Source organism: Scardinius erythrophthalmus, assembly GCF_964197995.2.
Source record: "Scardinius erythrophthalmus genome assembly, chromosome: 13".
In the NCBI taxonomy this organism is placed as follows: Eukaryota; Metazoa; Chordata; class Actinopteri; order Cypriniformes; family Leuciscidae; genus Scardinius; species Scardinius erythrophthalmus.
Genome location: NC_138233.1, coordinates 7,362,057 through 7,378,011, shown reverse-complemented (window position 1 = coordinate 7,378,011; position 15,955 = coordinate 7,362,057). Strand labels below are relative to the sequence as shown.

The 15,955-nt window shown below is 36.2% G+C and overlaps 3 protein-coding genes across 6 annotated transcripts in view; 2 read left to right on the top strand and 1 right to left on the bottom strand.

Moving 5' to 3' along the window:
• Window positions 1–230: 230 nt before the first annotated feature.
• Window positions 231–8,225, top strand: stx5a (syntaxin 5A). Its single transcript, XM_081382576.1, has 11 exons — window positions 231–406; window positions 1,523–1,778; window positions 2,916–2,983; window positions 3,112–3,167; window positions 3,955–4,025; window positions 4,250–4,366; window positions 4,577–4,633; window positions 4,792–4,873; window positions 5,369–5,475; window positions 5,600–5,721; window positions 6,255–8,225. Exons 2-11 carry the CDS (start codon window positions 1,710–1,712, stop codon window positions 6,412–6,414), a joined length of 909 nt encoding a protein of 302 aa, XP_081238702.1. The 5' UTR covers window positions 231–406; window positions 1,523–1,709; the 3' UTR covers window positions 6,415–8,225.
• On the bottom strand, window positions 8,086–13,440 carry LOC308700794 (protein RD3). Of its 3 annotated transcripts, none has more exons than XM_081382577.1 (3): window positions 13,373–13,440; window positions 10,222–10,523; window positions 8,086–9,323 (listed from the first exon to the last, which is right to left on the bottom strand). In XM_081382577.1, exons 2-3 carry the CDS (start codon window positions 10,521–10,523, stop codon window positions 8,960–8,962), a joined length of 666 nt encoding a protein of 221 aa, XP_081238703.1. In that variant the 5' UTR covers window positions 13,373–13,440; the 3' UTR covers window positions 8,086–8,959. The 3 variants fall into 3 exon arrangements, with proteins under 3 accessions (XP_081238703.1, XP_081238705.1, XP_081238704.1); XM_081382579.1 differs by having other exon boundaries at window positions 13,345–13,399; XM_081382578.1 differs by lacking the exon at window positions 13,373–13,440 and adding an exon at window positions 11,287–11,467.
• LOC308700791 (uncharacterized protein) overlaps window positions 13,431–15,955 on the top strand; it is a 21,900-nt gene continuing 19,375 nt past the window's right edge. For both annotated transcript variants that reach the window (XM_081382573.1, XM_081382574.1), the window contains exons 1-2: window positions 13,431–13,643; window positions 15,512–15,730. In XM_081382573.1, the coding sequence (XP_081238699.1) occupies window positions 15,569–15,730 (162 nt within the window). In that variant the 5' untranslated portion in view covers window positions 13,431–13,643; window positions 15,512–15,568. The remainder of the gene's footprint in view (window positions 13,644–15,511; window positions 15,731–15,955) is intronic.

Here is a 15,955-nt window from a genome sequence, read left to right as displayed (position 1 = left end):
ATTATTAAAATAATAAACAGAGATTACCTGTGGTTGGGAGTATTAAAAACATTAATAGATGGATGAATTAAAATAAATTTAAAACAAATTAAGTAAAAAAGAAAATGGGAAAAAAGCTAGAAAAAAGTATTGAATTTAAAATATATACTAAATAAACTAATAGAAACTAAATAAAAATTGCATGACTTAACCTTACTGCTCAAAACCAGTCTATGCTCAAAACACAAATTGGTCATTTTGCGTCACAAATCACGCTTTCGGAAAGCGGCACTGAGCGTGCGCGTTCGTGGACGTGGCAGTGACGTTACGCACACCGGAAGCGGTCAGGACTGGAAGTGAAACCCCGACCTCCCTAACATCGACAAGCCGGGAATATTGTAAAAAACGACGAAATGGCACAATAACCGTGAGTAAACGTTTCTAAATGACGGCAGGAATGTGTTAGCTAGTGGTTTAGGTTCATTTTGAGCTATTATGGTTTAAATTAAGATAGAAATTGTCGAGTTTTTTGTCAGTTAGCGCACAGAGAACTGCGTACTGCTGGACTGAAGACGGTGTCAGTCACTGTTCAGACGTAAACAAACCTGTACACACCGTTAAAGATATAACTCTTTTTTAAAACATGTAAGAAATTGTTTGTAATAGATCTTCTCGGAGACTGAGTTGTCGTATTGATTTGTGCTATTCCACGTCTGCCTGTGGAGCCAGAATATTCTAGGTGGCCTATAAGCCGATAACATGTGAGTTCAGTTTACCTTTCTGCCCAGCTGACTGATGGGCGGGTTATTTGTAGACATTAACTAAAGTGGGTTTCCTTATTAATACCGTAAAGAAGGGCAAGCTGAGGAGTTGGGATCAGTATTAGCAGATCTTATATCTGTCAAGTATTTCTGGATGTGGAAATGAAAGACAACACTGTTTACCTACTGTACCTCATTTTACTGGATTCTCAGTGAAGGCAATATGTACCCAGAGAATGGCATTTGCTTGAAATGTTGCTTTGATCCAACTAAATATCTCTTGTAACACTTTAAGTTACACAGTTATTATTATTACTATATAATAATATGTTTGGTTTGGATACAATATTCACGAACAAATAATTGGAAAGTCCCTTCTGTGATACGAAAACTAAATGAAAGTAAAGGATCACAATGTAATTTTTTTTTAAATGTTTTTACACAGACAGATTTAATCAATGTATATGAGAAGTTCTTTATATTCAGCTCAAAATGATTAATTCCATGGATTCTACATATCAAATTGCAGGGGAGCTGGCTTCATACATCCATTAAAAATCAACTTGACACCAAGTGGTTAATAAAATCATTGGTTAAAAAGGTGACATTAGTTCTGTGAAAAGCTTGTGCATTATTTAGTTTATTTTTTTATCAAACCAAATGCAATATTACTCATACTCTCAAGTGTCCAAAGACCACTGTTTCTCTAGAACACTGTAGTTTCTTCTCAGCAACAACAACCAAAGTTCAGGTGATTGATTGAATCGTTCTGTGATCCTCAGATGATGTGCGGAGTCGCTGAAGAACAGTCAGCTCAGCCAAGCTCTTAGTAACCTCTGAAGTCTGAGTTGTTTGCTTTGGCACCATAAAGACGCCAGTGGAGTTTCACAGCAGCCGGATCACTTTAGACTCAGTGTCACACACACACATCCTGATATCGTCGAGGGGAAAAGCTTCTGCAGCATTATCATGACGTGTCGGGACCGCACACTTGAGTTCCAGTCGGCTTGCAAGTCACTGCAGGGGAGACAGTTACAGGTATGACAATATTAACTACATCTTCAGCTAATGTGGTTTTCACAGATGCTTAAAACCATGTAGCCTGTTGCACATCGTCTTAGAGGAAAAATTACAGCATACTTTATTTGAACATTTTAAAGGGATAGTTCACCTAAAAATTTACATTCTGTCATAATTTACTGAGCTGACCCTTTTTATTTCTGTCACGAAACAGAAATGCTTGAAAGAATGTGAGCTGTTCTTAACCATACATGAAGACCTGGTTTCACAGACACGCGTGCTTAGATTAAGCCGGGAGTAGGCTTTAGTTAAATTGGGACATTTCAGTAGCTTTTATAAATGTGACCCTGGATCACAAAACCAGTCGCACGGGTATATTTGTGGCAATAGCCAACAATACATTGTATGGGTCAAAATGATCGTTTTTACTTTTATGCCAAAATCATTAGGATATTAAATAAAGATCATGTTCCATGAAGATATTTAGTAAATTTCCTTCCGTAAATATATAAAACATTTATTTTTGTGAGTGAATGCAGCACAATCGCGAAGTTTAAAACTTTAAAGGTGATTTTCTCAATGTTTCGATTTTTATGCACCCTCAGATTCCAGATTTTCAAATATTTGTATCTCGGCAAATATTGTCCTATCCTAGCAAACCATACATCAATGGAAAGCTTATTTATATGCTGTATAGATCTGAATTTCATAAAATTGACCCATGTGACTGGTTTTGTGGTCCATGGTCACAAATGTGCTTTGGAGAAGAACATTACTGTTGTGCATCTTGAGACATATTGTCAGAGCTTTGAGTTATGACAGCTCAAACATGCATTTTAGTCTGGGCTAGGCTTAAGCCTTGTCTGTGAAACTGGGCACAAAATGAAATGGTTATGTAAGCTGCAAGTTCCAAAAAGACACTATGCAAAGCAAGCTGAAGCTATACAAAAGCAATATAAATCACCATCCACTTTTCTTGAAGTGGAAGCAGAAGCTTGGACTTTCTGCCTAAGGTCTCCTTTTGTGCTTCATGGAAGTAAAAATTTTTTCTTTTAAATCATATCACACTTTTTGTTTTTGGCAAAAATGTATTTCCTACTTGATATGTTATTAATGTTTTCACATGTACCAAGAGTTCTTGTTCTGTCTTTTCAGAATGGGACTCACGCTAAACCTGCCATTAATGCCCTTAAACAGCGCAGTGACTTCACTCTCATGGCCAAGTAAGAGTTCAGATCCATGTTTCTCTTTGATCTTTGCCCAGTGTGTTTTCGCTTCAGAGCAACTCTGTCTTGTCCTGTTTCCTCGAATCTTTGCCTCCCTGAAATCTTGTTTTGTTTCTCTGTAACAGGAGAATTGGGAAAGACTTGAGCAACACATTTGCCAAGCTTGAAAAGCTTACAATTTGTAAGTAACATGGCAGTAACTCTAAATAGAAGACTGCACTTCTTTTCTTTTTAGACTCTTGTTGGTGTTGGAAGAATGTGTATTTAATAGTTCTGATGCTTGTCCATGTTTATTTGGCATTTCCCTAGTCTAGTTCCCTGATATAATGTATTGACTTGGAGTTAAAATACACTGCTGTTCGAAAAGAATGGGGTTGGTAAGATTTTTTAAATGTTTTTATGCTCAACAGCAAGGCTGCATTTATTTGATAGATGAAAAAATACAGTAATAGTGTGAAATATTATTTAAAAAAAATTGAGAACTGTTTTCTATTTTAAAATATTTTTGATTCCTGTGATGTCAAAGCTGAATTGTCAGCATTCATAATGATCATTATCATCATTACATAGTCTTCAGTGTCACATGATCCTTCAGAAATCATTCTAATATGCTGATTTGATGCTCAAGAAACATTTTCTACTATTATCAATGTTGAAAACAGTTGTGATGCTTAATATTTTTGTTGAAATATTTAGTTTTTTCAGGATTCTTGAAGTATAAATATTTTGTACTATAAATATCTTTGTCACTTTTGATTCATTTAACGCATCCTTGCTGCATTAGTATTCATTTATTTATAAAGTCTTACTGACCCCAAACTTTTGAATAGTTTGTATTTCATTTTTGACTAAGATTACTGTCTGTAATTACATTTTTCTTGTGAACTATGTTTCAATACATTGTGGTTTAAACTGATTTTGATCAAGTCCGGTCTCAATATGAATTTTTATTCTGCCCTCACTCCTAGTGGCCAAAAGGAAGTCTTTGTTTGATGATAAAGGAGTGGAGATTGAGGAGCTGACGTACATCATTAAACAGGTTAGTGGCGTCTTTGTTGTCCTTCTCCCTATCCATCATATGAAAACATATTGATATGAATCTCAGTACTTGCTTATTTCACTTAGTTTGCATTGATGTTGAAGTTGCCTGTAGGATTGTTGATATCTGTGTTTATCAGAATCCTTCAGCTAACTTCCATAATGTGAAAGATCAAACCTCTTGCAGTGATCTGATATGCTGTCTCTCTCTGTCTGTCTCATCAGGACATCACCAGTCTGAATAAGCAGATAGCGCAGCTGCAAGACCTTGTGCGATCCCGCACTGGGCAAAATGGCCGCCACATCCAGACACATTCCAACACAATTGTTGTCTCCCTGCAGGTACAGTCTTATATCTGATATTCCTCCAGTGCACAGATATTTGAGACTCTCCAGGAAGTCTCCCATATCCCTTGCTGTAGACAGTAGGGGTGGATGATCTTATTTGAATTGACATATAAAATGACTTAAATAGCCGCCACACCTTTCATTTTCCTGGCACAATAAAGCATATGACGTTAACAGTCTTATCTGGGAATGTTTGTGTTGCAGTCCAAGCTGGCATCAATGTCAAATGATTTCAAGTCAGTCCTGGAAGTGAGAACAGAGGTGAGTTTTCTTTTGCTTTATGACAAGTGCTGCACTTTTATAATGTCATCAATTCTGTGTCAAGCAGTTGTTATGCTTTTAAATATTCAATCAGCTCGTATTCCAAACAAAAACATTTGTAATGAGTGAATAATATAACATACGTGTTGTGTGTTCAGAATCTGAAGCAGCAGCGCAGCAGAAGAGAGCATTTCTCCCAGGCTCCTGTCTCAGCCTCTCCCCTGCTCACCAATAACTTCAGTACGTCACCCCTTTTTAATGAGCTGTGCAGATACACTCAAATCATTACCAATATTTTCCACATGGTAAATTAATTATAACTATATATGAAGTAACACACGATGATTGTATGATACAAACAATGACCAAACATTTTGAACAACGTCCTTATATTTGATCGATAATTTTGTATTAACATTTCACATTTTTATTAAACTTTATTATTTGTTAATATATTTAAATTATACATGTTATTATGTAATGTTAATGTTTTATATATAGTGTATAATATAACATTATTGCTGATAATATATAATTTTATTATAAGTTATTATATTATATATTATAATAACAATTATTAATTATTATTATATTATTATTTATTTATTTTTTTGCATTTATTATTTAGAAAACAGAATTCTTCACCGTGTCCCATTCGTCGAATTATTTGGTTTTGTAGACACACTTGGTGCCATTATTGAGTATTTAGTGTTTTTAATCTCTTGCCTCTCACAGATAGCTCAGTTCTGATGCAGGATGAGTCCAGGAGTATGGGAGGAGAAGTGGTCATCGACATGGACTCTAGAGCAAACCCTCTTCAGCTGCAGCTCATCGACGAACAGGTATCTGTCTCTCTTAGGAATGGATTGTAGACTAGGCTGCTGCTTGTTGATGAAAGTGTGCATGTATGACAAATGTTGAATGTCTGATTTCATGATTAAATGTCCCTTTGTTGTGTTTGCGAAGGACTCGTACATCCAGAGCCGAGCGGACACCATGCAGAACATCGAGAGCACCATCGTGGAGTTGGGCTCCATCTTTCAGCAGCTGGCACATATGGTCAAAGAGCAGGAGGAGACGATTCAGAGGTCAGACAATCACACACAAACACATGCACACCATATGAATATGCATACTGCAAAACCACAGACTCCACAGATACATGCTGTACAAACCACACAAACACTTACCACTCTCTCGTCGTAGAAATGTGTCATAAATATATCTTAGCTGCACAATAAATGGCATATTAGTATTTAAAAGTAGTATATATTTTTTTTTATTGTTTTAGCACTTAAATTTGCCTCTTCAGGGGAATTATTATTATTATTTTATTTTTTATTTTTTTTTTTATTTTTTTGGAAAATGTTAAACATGTCCAGGTCACATTTCACCCCAAAATCAAAAAAAGAAAATAAGAAATGTTATTTTGCATAAAGAAAATTAAACTTGTTTTTTAGGACAATTTGAAGACATTGTTTTTGGCAATTGTTGCTAATAACTATAGGATAATTTCTTATAGTGGAACAGTAAAAATACAGAATAAAAAGTGAAAAGATTGATTTAATTGTGATGTTTTTGTCAAAAGCCTGAGCTGTTCATGTGTCTTGTTGACCACCAGGATCGACGCCAATGTGGAGGACACCCAGCTGAATGTGGAAATGGCCCACAGCGAGATACTGAAGTACTTCCAGTCCGTCTCCTCCAATCGCTGGCTTATGATCAAGATATTCCTCGTTCTCATCGTCTTCTTCATCATCTTTGTGGTCTTCTTCGCCTGAGAAGGAACAACCTTGACTGTAAGAAGGGGTGGAAACGGAGCCAAAGGTTTTGAAGGAAGGAGGAGCAGGCGATGGACTTATGGGCGAAAGTGCAAAAACACAAACACAACTGGACTGGGCCGCAGGGGACTCTGACTTTTTTTGGGGCGGGGGGGGGGGGGGGGGTTCTGATGCTCATTGGTGGAATGATATTGGTCAGAGTGACTGTCCATGTTCGACTCTCTCACTCTAGAGGGAGGAGGATGATGACGCTGACGCTGATGAAGGTGGAGATTTACTGTGCATTTAGACAGAGAGGAGGGTGTTCTGATTCACTCTGTTCTCTTTAAGCTTCATCTACATCTGCATTAATATTTGAGCCTTCATTTCTTATTAATAATCACATATTAAAAGAGAAGGCTTTTCCCCAAGTGGTTTGATTCTTCAAACTGGTTTAGTTTGTTTTTCTCAGGCAGTGTTATCCGTAATCATCGATAGCACTTTTACAGTAACTTAACTGACCTAATTCTCTTTATAAAATGTTCCTGATCATAATTAATCTCTATTGATCTGTTTTTATATCAAAGTTATTTGACACTTATGGGTCATTCTCACAAAGAAATATCAGGGTCATATTTTACCCCAAAAATTGAAGGAAAAAAATATTTTTAATCAATAATAAAATTAATTTAGAATTACATTATAATTCCCATTAATGTAATGTGAAGGAAAAAAAATACAGTATGATGAAAATGATTGTGTATATGGCATGATTTATTTATTATTAATAAACGCAAATTTAATTAAATACAACAAATACCACCATTATATACTACAAACGTACTTTAAAAATGTGCAAATGCATGTGTACATTTATAAATCATTTGAGTCATGAAAATTTGGAGAAACTAGTTGCAAAAGAAAATCTTAATGGTCCTAAAAATATACTTATTTTTCTTATTTGGGTGGTGAAATATGAGCCTGGCATTTCCTGACAGTTTTCATGAGATTCTACCCTCTAGTGTTAAGGCCTTCTGATTGCCGGCCCTGTAAATATGGGGTCTGCGATATTATATTCTGTTTAGAGACTTTGAGGTTGTTGGTTTTTTTTTTTCGTTCGTTTTTTTTATTGAGTTTGATTCTGCCAAATACACAAGGAGGAGTTAGAGGAAGTTACCTGGTCTTATGATTTTGCTCCAGGCAGTAATAAACAACGTGCAAATGAAGACCAGTGTTTTTGTATAGTAGTATAGACTTTAAAAGAGGTTTAAAGGGCCCAAAGAGACTCCAGATGGTTATAATCTGCTCATTCATCACATTAGGATGTTTCGTTCCAGGTCTGTGCTGAAACCGTTTCGTGTGTTGGTTGTTCTGGAGCTGAACGTCTGGTAATGAAACCGATCGGTACTCTGATCAATGAGCGGCATGTGCTTTTCCTTTATTTTTGAGGAGCAACCTTGGCTGATGAAAGTATTGGCCACGGCACAAAGAACAAGATCAGCTCCTTCATGCTGTGATGCTGTGAATAATGAAACAGGAGGAGGAGCTGTCGCCAGAGATGATGTCTTCACTTAGAAGCAGCATTTTCCAGGTCAAACTCTCTCATTTGCTAAATCACAGACTTTCTCTCTCTCTCTCTCTCTCCCACACACGCCACACACTCTCAAATCAAACTCATGAACGATGTACAGTGTATTATTTAATAAGCACTTTTTATGAAGACTCCTGTTTCCAGGCTTTTTTAGCTGATGATCTGCATCTCTTGTATGAACTGAACACTGTTGTAATGTAAGAGCAAACAGTACATATTAAAACACATCTGAGAAGTAGTGTTTCTGGCTAATGTTGCATTTGTTCCTGTGACTGTAATGGAGTGAATCTCACAAAACTTGCCAAAAGCCTGTCTGGGTCACTCCAAAATCAAAAAAGAAATGTTGCATACTAAAAATTAAGCTGACATTATTTTAATAATTCAGTGCATTTCACCTTTTGAGATTTTTTGGTGGGTAATTTAATTTCTTATGGTGAGATTAAAATAAATTGAATACAGTATTTTTTTATGCAGTAAAATTAACCCTGTATTGATGGATATGCTATGAAATTTAAATATAATTTTTCCCACGTTTTCCAGCACTTTTTAAAAGATAAATATATATAAAAAAAAGACCTGACCTGGACTTGCACTTGTCAGGCTTTGTGAATTTCATTTACGCCAAATATTCACATTTATATTCACATCCAAATATAAAAAAAAAAATTAAGAACACGTTAGAAGGTAAAAAAAAAAAACAACAACTAGGCTATAGGCTTCTTATATATGCCTATACTGGTGTTCTTTGGTGTAATTAACAGTTATTAACAATTAACAGTGTTTGTCTTACAATCTGATCGCACAAACTTTAGTCTTTCAAGATGTTTCCTAGAATCGGATTTGTCCTCTCTTCTCTTCTCTTGTTCTCTGCTACCTTCTCTTTTCTTCCTCCTCCATCACCAGCTTAGCTTGCAGGCTGCATTTCTTTTCAAATCTCTTTCCTCTGTCTTTCTCTTGATCTTGTGTTCCTCTTGTTCAGCTGTGTGTGGCCTGCTCAAGAGGGGTGATCTCTGGCATGCTGTGACTCCGTCCCTTGCGGGCGCGAAGGGTGGTTGCCACCTGTTCGGCCGCCTCCTCCTCCTCATCGGACCATGTGTTTTCCTCTTGCAGGTTGTTGCGGGAACCACCGAAGCTTCCCCTGCCGTGGTTTAGGGTGCGGAACTTGGAGCGGAAAGTGACAAAGGAAAGGCTCTTGCTGCGCTGTTTTTCCCAACGGTTCATCCGACTCTGGATTTCTGCATCTCCCTGAAGCTCATCCAGGCAGTTTTGTAGGACGCCCCGAAACAGTTTGGGGACCTCGGTCACATCCGGCTCAAACTCTGACACTAGTTTCCGGAACCTTTGCAACAAAATATCAAAATCTTTTGAGAGATATACATGACTCACCACCTGGGTTATTATAGTTAAAACAATAAAAACATTTATGTTTAGTTACTTTAAATAAAATATATGCTGGTTAATATACAGCTAGTTAAAAAGTTAACTAATATTAATACAATAAAACATGTTTAGCTACTTTAAATAAAATATATTTTTAAAAATCCCGTAAAAGTTATTTTATTTCAGCTAGTTCAAAAGAAAACACTTCTCGGTTTCATTTAACTTGATTTACTAAAATAAAGGTAACACTTTACAATAAGGTTTGATTTGTTAACATTAGTTAACTAGATTAACATGAACTAACAGTGAACAATACTTCTAAAGCATTTATTAATCTTTGGCAATGGAAATTGCAACATTTACTAATACATTTTTAAAATCTAAGTTTGTATTTGTTAACATTTGTTAATGCACTGTAACTGTATTAACATAAATCTATTTTTACTATCTAATGTTAACAAAGGTTAATAAATGCTTTAAATGTATGTGTATATATATATATATATATATATATATATATATATATATATATATATATATACATATACACATATATATATATATATATATATATATATATATATATATATATACACACACACACATATACATATATATATATATATATATACACACACACACATATACATATATATATATATATATTAGCTTATGCATTAATTGCTAACAAATGAGACCTTATTGTAATGTTTTAAAACTGAAATCAAAATGAATAACTATATAGACATTAAAAAATGACAAACTTACTAAAATTAAAAAGGAAAATATAAAACTAAAAACTAATTCAAACTGTTAATAAAACCTTATAATAGTATCCCAGTAAGACACGGCTCTACCTGACGATGACCGGCCCACACTGTTGAGGTGGGATCTGGGCACACAGCTCCTGCAGGTCCAGAACCTCTCCTGGCGTGAGCTCGTACGGGGCCCGAGGCTGAGGGTCGGCCAGCCAGCTGTAGTCTGCAGAGGAGGAGTTTCGGCGTCTGCGCACCTCTGCTGCCTTCTCCAGCCGGATCCGCTCGGTCCGTTTCACCATGGCACCCAGCTCCAGCATCAGAGTGTTGGTCACCAGCTCTTCTGAAGTGCGCTGTCCGGGAACCTTCGGCTCCAGGGAGAACACTACTGACCAGGGAAACATCTGTGAGAGCAAAAACCGTTAGAGGTTTGAGTTATGAAGTTCAGGTTGTAACATTGTCTGTCTGTCTGTCATACACCCTGCCCAGAAAAAAAAAAAAAAAAATTGCTCTTTGGATTTAATTAGGCAAATGCTTAAGAGTCTATGATTGGATCATTATTGCAGTGATTATTCATGTTTCTAGATCTGGACCAAAAAGGTATATACCTCTTGATGGAAATAAATGTTGCGATGTTATTTTGCTCAAGATCTTGTGTTGAGTATCAGTGCAAAAGTCCAGCACTCTGTAAAGTCTCCTCCAGCACATCCCAAAGACTTTCAATGAATTTACGGTCTGGACTCAGAGAAGCCGATTCATGTGCAAAAATGATTTTTATTTATTTTTGAATTGCACTTATTTATTTAAAGATATATCTGACTATTTGATCCCAGGTCCAAATTTAAGTGCAAAGTAAAGTTTTGCATTTGAAAAATAAAATTCTGGAGCTGTAATACGTGTTTGGCTATGTATTTTTTTATTTTATTTTTTTGCCCCATGTGTATTGCTTTGTGTCCTCAACTTTAGTTCAATATGCAGTCTGGTTGACTATCCAATTAATAATAGTTTAGATATCCAAACATGTGCACATAGAATCAGTATTTGCTCTGGAGTACAGTATACTGCCTATATGGGATGCAAATTATTATTAATACTTGAAATTATGGTGAAAAATTGCACCTGCCATATACATTTAAAACCACTCAAGTTATAGAAAAATGATATTACCTTTCAGATAATGTGAGTTTTCAAACGTTGACAATATATTCCTGTTTTAATGTCAAATGTCTCCAAATTGGACCCGAAGTGCAATAAATGTAGAACCGAAATCTCAAAATCCAGGGTTTTTAGTTTCCAGTCTGAGCACTCCAGATGAGACAGCTCTCCTTTGCGATGATTTCGACACTGTAAATGTGTGTGTATGTAATCCCATATAAATATGCGAGCTGGTATTTAGCCATCTGATTAGCGCGCTGAACACACACCTTGCATACAGTGTGACCTCCTGCTCATCCTGAGCTGCCAGCACAACATGTGTGCACTGAATGCATTCAAACCATATACATAGATATACATAGATATTCATATGCATTATTATAACTAATGCATTTGCAAATAATATTGTAGCATTGCATCCATTAAATATTATAAAGGAATTTCTAATGGATTCATTTGTGATACAAAATGTAACTTTTAAGTTTCAAGCAAAGTAAAGCAATAAAATTTAGCAGCTTGTTTCATTGTAATGTAAAAGGCAGAGCTGTATAAAGTGTCCATTAGCTCTATTGTTAAGGCGGTAACGTCAGTTACTCAGAGGTAGCCTACTTAAGGAGTTACGTAACCCGCTTTCCAAGCACACGCTGTCTTAATCATTGCGTATCTATACCAAGCAGTCTGTGTCCAATCGGACCGAAAGATGGAGAGAGAATAGATCTGTAGGTGCTGTGAGGGTTTCCACTCTATTCAGCACTTCGGAGATTTAATCTGCATATGTGTGATCATGGATTACACTGCACTCCTACACTCTTCTCAGAAACAAGGGCCACGGCAATAAGGATAATCTGATTATATGCTGTTTATGCTGGTGGATTAGACCAGTGAAAGTGACCATTCGGGCTATAATGCATGACTGATAGTCACGGTGCATCCCGCTTCTGTAGCTAATTTCTGAAGGCTTTAATCTTTTTTATCCTTCAAGAGTTTGACACTAGTTTACAAAAGCACTGATTTAAAGGGATAGTTCACCCAAAAGTGAAAATTTGTCATTACTCACCCTCAAGTTTTTCCAAACCTGTATGAGTTTCTTTGTTCTGTTGAACACAAAATAAGATATTTTAAAGAATGTTGGTTATCAAACAGTTGACGGCACCCATTGACTTCCATAGAAGGAAATAATAATAATAATAATATTAATAATAATAATATGGAAGTCAATGGGTGCCGCCAACTGTCCGGTTACAGCACTCTTTTTACCAAATAGATATTAAGTATCTTCTTTTGTGTTAAACAGAAGAAAGAAACTGGAGATTTGGAACTGGAGTTTGTGTGCTGCCCATTATTTGAATCGGTTTATTTGGTTGTCGATTATAAAATGAAATCAACATTAAATAGACAAGAAATCATAACACACATACTGACACACATACATAGCTAAAATAAAACACTCAATTAGCTAGACACTCAAAAAGATTAAACTAGGAAAATATACAATAAAGGTTCCAAAAGGGTTTTTCACAGCGATGCCACTATAGACGAATACTTTTTTCAACTATATTGAGCCATCTGTGCAATGGAAAAGTTCCATGGCTGTTAAAGGTTCTTCAGGGAAATGTGCCAATAAAGAACCTTTATTGTTAAGAGTAAATGCTGGCTACAGGTCACTATTGTGTCTACAGAGACACTAAACCCATATTAAACTCCTTCACAGGCGGCCCTGATCGAGCATAACAAACATTTTGAATTCATTATAGACATTTCAATTACTTTTTCAGCTCTTTAAATTACACTTTTGTATGTAGAGCCTATGTGTTTATTTATTTATTTGCCCCAATGCCTGGTCAATTTCTGACACTAGCGAGTGTCCAATATTTATCTTCTTTGCAAATAATGTAAATAAAAAAATAACAATGTAAGACAGTTTGGGATAAAGTGCTTAAAGATTTTGTTTCCTCAATTTAAGCAACTTAACATTTCAATTCATAATATTTAATTCGATGTATATCATTTCAGTGTTAAATCAATTTATATATATAAAAAATAAAAAACAAAACAAAAAAACGTATTGACCTGTGGGTGCCACTGCACTTCTGGTTACCTCTTAAAGCTCCGCCTCTTTGTACACGTCACGGACCCCCACGCCTCGCGTCAAATCATGTTCGCCAGTTCATGAGGGGCGCAAGAAACAGCGACCGCGTGCGCCCAGTTCTGACTGTTGAAAATAACGACAATCTGTTAACGTTAAACGGTCAAACGCTTCAGATGCTATAGATATACATATCGGTTGTATGTTATTAACAGACACGTAAACGGCATTCAAGACATCAGGATCACTGCGTTTTAAAGAGATCAACAAATCAGAAGTCCTGGTAAGTAATGCCACATTGTTTGATTTCACTTAAGCATTTCGTTTTACCTGACAGTATTATGGTCTGTATTTGTTTTACCCAATAAATAAACTCTTTTTCTTTTTCTTAACTAGCTCTTTCGGCAGTCTACATATTCTAGCTTTTAATCAAAACCCGCCAGCGAATTTATAAATCTTACTAAAGCGAAGGCTTTTCTCATGAATATTAATTAGTAGCCTTTCTCGCTGCCTCCATTCACCAAGTGTAATTGATATTCATGACCCAAAACTCGCCATAGTAGGATTCATAAATCTGCTGAGGTTTGTATACGTAATGTTGTATACACAAGTCTTACCACTATTCACTGTATAATTACGGTAATTATAAGACTGTTGTTGAACGTGTATATTCATCTCGGTAGCCCGGCGTCATCTGTATTTGAAGGCTCATCTTTGATGTTTTGTAATGGAAATTCAGGTACACGGTGAGATCGGAGAAGGATGTTTAGTTTCACAGTTCTTATAGATTCACAGGCCGGATTTTCCTCATTCCTTTCTTTCTGCAATCCAGTTTTTACTGTTGTTTACTGAGAAGAGAAACCAAATACAGGAGTTTGAGTGATAATAGACACTTTCACTATATGTGTGTGTCTGTGGGACTGTTCACTTCAGTATCTTCTAAACCTTTGCATTGCAAGTTCTCTTTAAGGGATAGTTTACCCCTAGTTCACCAAATATATAATATATATAATAATCTGTCTTTATTGACTCATAACTTAACACATAACTTTCTTTTGCAGAACACTCTTTTTGTTATAATGAAAGTGAATGTGCGTTAAAAACAAAACAAGTATCATTAAAGGGATAGTTCACCCAAAAATAAAAATCCTGTCATTTACTCATGATGACAGAAGTTTAATTTTTGGGATAACAATCCCTTTAAAGTGGTGCATATGACTCCAGCTCATATGGCAGCTTGTTTATCTCACAATTTTGACTATTTTTCTCGCAATTGCAAGTTTATATCTTGCAATTCTGACTGTTGTCTCAAAATTGCAAGATAAAAACAGTTCTGAGAAATAAAGTCGCTATTGCAAGGGGGAAAAAGTCGGGATGAGATCGGAGAAAAAAAAAGTCGGAATTGCAAGATGTAAACTCGCGATTTGTGAGAAAAAGTTAGAATTGTGCGATTAAAAAGTCACAATTGCTTTATTTTTCTTTTTTTTATTCAGTGGCTGAAACCAGCTTCCATAGTAATCCTTCTGATGACTTTTGAACATTTTGTGTGTAAAACCCGCAATAATGCATTAGCAATATTCACGTTTACCCGAGCTAGTAGAGTAGTGACTATCTGTGTTCTTTTGAGTAAAACAGTTGAATTGAATTGGTTGATCCAGTTCACAAAAGGTAGTCTGAATGATTCATTCATGAATCGGACCCATCCGGTTTATGAGCTCAACTGACAGTCCCCTTTCTTTGTAGTTACATGAATAAAAGCAACCAGTACAATTGTTAAAATTTCTTTTTTTTTGTCTTGCGAAGAAAATAAGCCATCACACAGGTTTCGAAAGACATGATGTGAGGAAATGATGACAGAATCTTCTGTTTTTGGTTTTACTTGCTGTTTTGGCAGCAGAAGTCCCTTAAGAACGTTTCCATGAACACTCTGACAAACACACACACACCCACACGCTCGCTGTGATTTTCCTTTATATAAAGACGCAGATACACGGGTTCATTTTTGTCATTAGTGAATGTGATAAGTATGTGAACTGATATTTCTGGTCTGAAACAAGTACAGACAGCTGAGAGTATCTTCCCTAAGGCAGCACACAGGATCCTCATGAACAACAGCTCAAGCCAGACCTTTCTTTATCTCTTCTGTTTCAGCTCTGGAAGATGATCGGCCTAGCTCTCTGAAACCTCAGTCTGTAAGCATCTTCAGGGATGAGCTGGGCCGGAGACGACTGGACCGTGGGTCTGACAGGTCACGTCCTGCAGAAGGTTAAGCAGCTTCAGGCTCAGAATGAGAAGCTGAACAAGGAAAAACAGCAGAGGCAACTGCAGCTGGACAACTCAGAAGCAGCTCTACACAAACAGAAGCAGAAGGTGAGCGTCAAGAGATATGTGCATTTTAACCCTCTAAAGCCTGACATATGAAATCATTTATTGAATTATAAAAAAAAATAAGTTTGCACATGTGGTTTTTGTTGAGCATTGTAACTGATACAGCAGTTTTTTTAATGGCTCATATAGTATGACATGGAGCTCAGATTCGAGAAGGGAAAAAAACACTGTAAAAACTTGCAATTTGGAGAGGTTGCTGATATTTAT